Consider the following 2,975-nt stretch of genomic DNA (forward strand, 5'->3'; position numbering starts at 1 on the left):
TTTATCCCATGTGTAACTCTGTGTTGTTGTTTTTGTCGCACTGCTTTGATTTATCTTGGCCAGGTTGCAATTGTAAATGAGAACTTGTTCTCAACTGGCCTACCTGGTTAAATAAAGGTGAAATAAATCAAATAAAAAAATAAAAAATTCCACAGCATTTACAGAGTTTGCATTCATCCAATGTGTGGTGGCCTAAACATCAAGTGATGTATGTGCACCTCGAGAGGTAAGTGTGACAGATACTGGAAAAAAACAATCAATGATAACAAAAGGGAATTGTGTATATTGATTGATGAAATCACATCATACATGTTTTTGAACCTGCAGCTGAATACTTTCAATATTTGATCTTCTGCTCCATCACCAATGTGGATTAGGCTGCTACATCACCATCACAACAGCATGATTATTTTAGATCTCTGCATAGACCTAGCCTAGTGGACCTATGGAGTGAGTAGCAGAGTCCAGTTCCGAGTATCATTATTGGGTAGAGGATGAGTGAGGGTCCCCTGTGGGTCTAATGGATTCATGACCCGGTGCTCAGGATGCTGACCAGGGGCTACAATCCGATTAGCCCTGTCAGGCTCCAGGGAACAGGGAGGAGTCGCTCTCTCACTGGGAGAGGCAATGAGATTTCCCCTCTCGGCACTGCAGCCAGCACACAGAGACACAAAGTCGCCCTCCCCCGCTCCTCTGCCCACTGACAGCACTCATCCTGCAGGCAGAAGCTACTGGCGCCCAACGGTAGTGTAAGTAGTGGCTCTGTTTTGAGTTGCATGTGTCATATCACGGCCAGTAATAGGGAAGGTTTAAATTTGTTAGTAGGCTTAAGAGGCAGGTGTCAGCAGCACAACAAACTCCAATCACGGGTGAAAGACTAGTTAGGTTGTTTCAACAGCATAGCTAACTAGGTAGCTAGCTTACTAGCTGGTTTACATAATCTACTATCTCTGTGATCAGCTGATAGCCTACCCCTCTTTGCCCTCTCTTGGAGCAGTAGGCTATAAGCTTGCTTACAGTCAGATGAGTGTGATTTTGCGTTGGACACACACACACACAAACACCCCTGGCATGGCCTCTTTTGCCCGACTGTAACATGACTACTGTATTATATGCAAACAACTCACCAGACAGCAACATGGGGTCCTTGTCAACAGACTTTTTTACATGGTCAGACTCTCCGGTCAGCGAGCTCTCATCGATCTTCAGGTCGTTGCCCTGTATCAGTATCCCATCAGCAGGCAGGAGATCACCTGTGTGGGAGTGGAAGCAGGAGGAGACAAGGGACCAGAGACTTATAAGGATCTATAAGGAATTATAAGGATCCAAACATCGTTATGACTGCTTAATAGAAATCTACACAAAACCAGATAGGTTTAATGTATTATTTATGCATTTATGGTTGAGCTGTTATGAATGTTTGATTCTTAATAGACCTTCGGTAAGATACAGTCAAAGGAACTACAAATGCATTATACACAGGTAGCTACATAGATAGTCCAACCAGGTATACTACATCAGGGGACTTCTCCTGATCCTGGACTGACCGTATTTGATTTGGGCCACATCCCCAACCACCATTTCAGCCACAGGGATCTGGATGACGGTGCCATTCCGCACCACGGCAAATCGCTGCTCCTGCTCAATGCGGCTCTGCAGCCCCCGGAACTGCTTCTCCTTGCTCCAGTCGTTAAAGGCCGTCACCAGCACTACGCAGACGACAGACAGCAAGATGGCCGCGCCCTCAATCCAGCCAGCCTCCGCCTCGCCCTCGTCCTCTGCACCGGATGCCACATTCCCACACGCTGCAGAGAGAGAAATAGGAAGAAAGATAGAGCAGAGAGAGAAAGAAAGGAGGTGAGAGACAGAAGAGAGAGAGAGAGAAAGGGGAGAGAGAACGAGAGGAAGAGGAGAGAGAAGAGAAAGCGAGAGAGACGACCGAGGCGCAATCTTGCTGAGATCTTGAGAGTCGAGTTGAGAGCTGCGGTTAGAGTGCTGGGTGACGGCACTGTAACGACGAGGAGGAGAGCGAAAGAGAAGCAGAATTGCACGGGACAGCTGGCAGAAGCGCAGGCATTGAGCGAGGAAGAGAGAGAGAGAAAGAAGCAGCGAATTGCGCAGATGAAGAGTTGGCGGAAATAAAAGGCCACGCTCATCCAGATCCCTGTGCTGAATGGTGAGGATTGGGAATTTGTGGCCCACCGAAATCAAATAAGCAGGTCGTAGTCCAGATTCAAGGAGAGGAGACAGAGGGAAAGACCAGTCCCCTGATTCCGTTACCCCGCTCATAAAATACCCCTGGTTGGACTATCTATGTACTATTTTGCGCTGATAATAGTACTATCAATTTGCGATATTTGTAATTCCTCCCCTTGACTGTATAAGGCTATTACCGAAGAATGCTATTAAGAATCTATAGAGCGATTCAAATACACAGAACCCTTGTTAACTACCAGACCCATCAATGCACATAAACTATATGACCTACAAGATTAACCCTCTATTCTAGGGTTTTGCCGTTTAGATCTCTAAAGAAGCAGTCATAAACGATGTTTGAGGGGATCCTTATCAATTCCTATAAATATATACCATCTTTACTAGCCTCTCTTGTGTCCTCTTGTCTCCTCCTGTCTTTAATCCACGTCCCACAATCAGGCCCTGAGTCGTCCTGCACTGCCTGATGGGATTACTGATTACAGGGCAAGCGACCTGAAGATCGATGAGAGCTCGCTCGGACCGGCGAGAGTCTGACCCATGTAAAAAAGTCTGTTTGACAAGACCCATGTTGCTGAAGGGCCATCTTGAATTGTAGAGGTGCTTTTGCAATATATAATACAGTAGTTGGCAACCCTGTTAAGCACAGGGTCATCCCAGGCGCGCAAACAATGAGGCCATGCCAGGGTTGTTTGTGTGTGTGTGTTGTTGTTGTAGGCTGTGTCTTTGCCTGTGCTTGCTGCAGCCGTGGTTAGCAAGGA

At 46.8% G+C, this 2,975-nt stretch overlaps 1 protein-coding gene across 1 annotated transcript; it reads right to left on the bottom strand.

Moving 5' to 3' along the window:
* Positions 1-1,064: 1,064 nt before the first annotated feature.
* Positions 1,065-1,805, bottom strand: LOC112080036 (plasma membrane calcium-transporting ATPase 3-like; the record flags this gene model as incomplete). The annotated part of the gene is made up of 2 exons (XM_024145823.1): positions 1,065-1,253; positions 1,548-1,805. Coding segments are annotated over 2 exons (447 nt in total), but the record flags the coding sequence as incomplete, so codon positions are not given.
* Positions 1,806-2,975: the final 1,170 nt, after the last annotated feature.

This window comes from Salvelinus sp. IW2-2015, unplaced genomic scaffold (genome assembly GCF_002910315.2).
Source record: "Salvelinus sp. IW2-2015 unplaced genomic scaffold, ASM291031v2 Un_scaffold11131, whole genome shotgun sequence".
NCBI lineage: Eukaryota > Metazoa > Chordata > Actinopteri > Salmoniformes > Salmonidae > Salvelinus > Salvelinus sp. IW2-2015.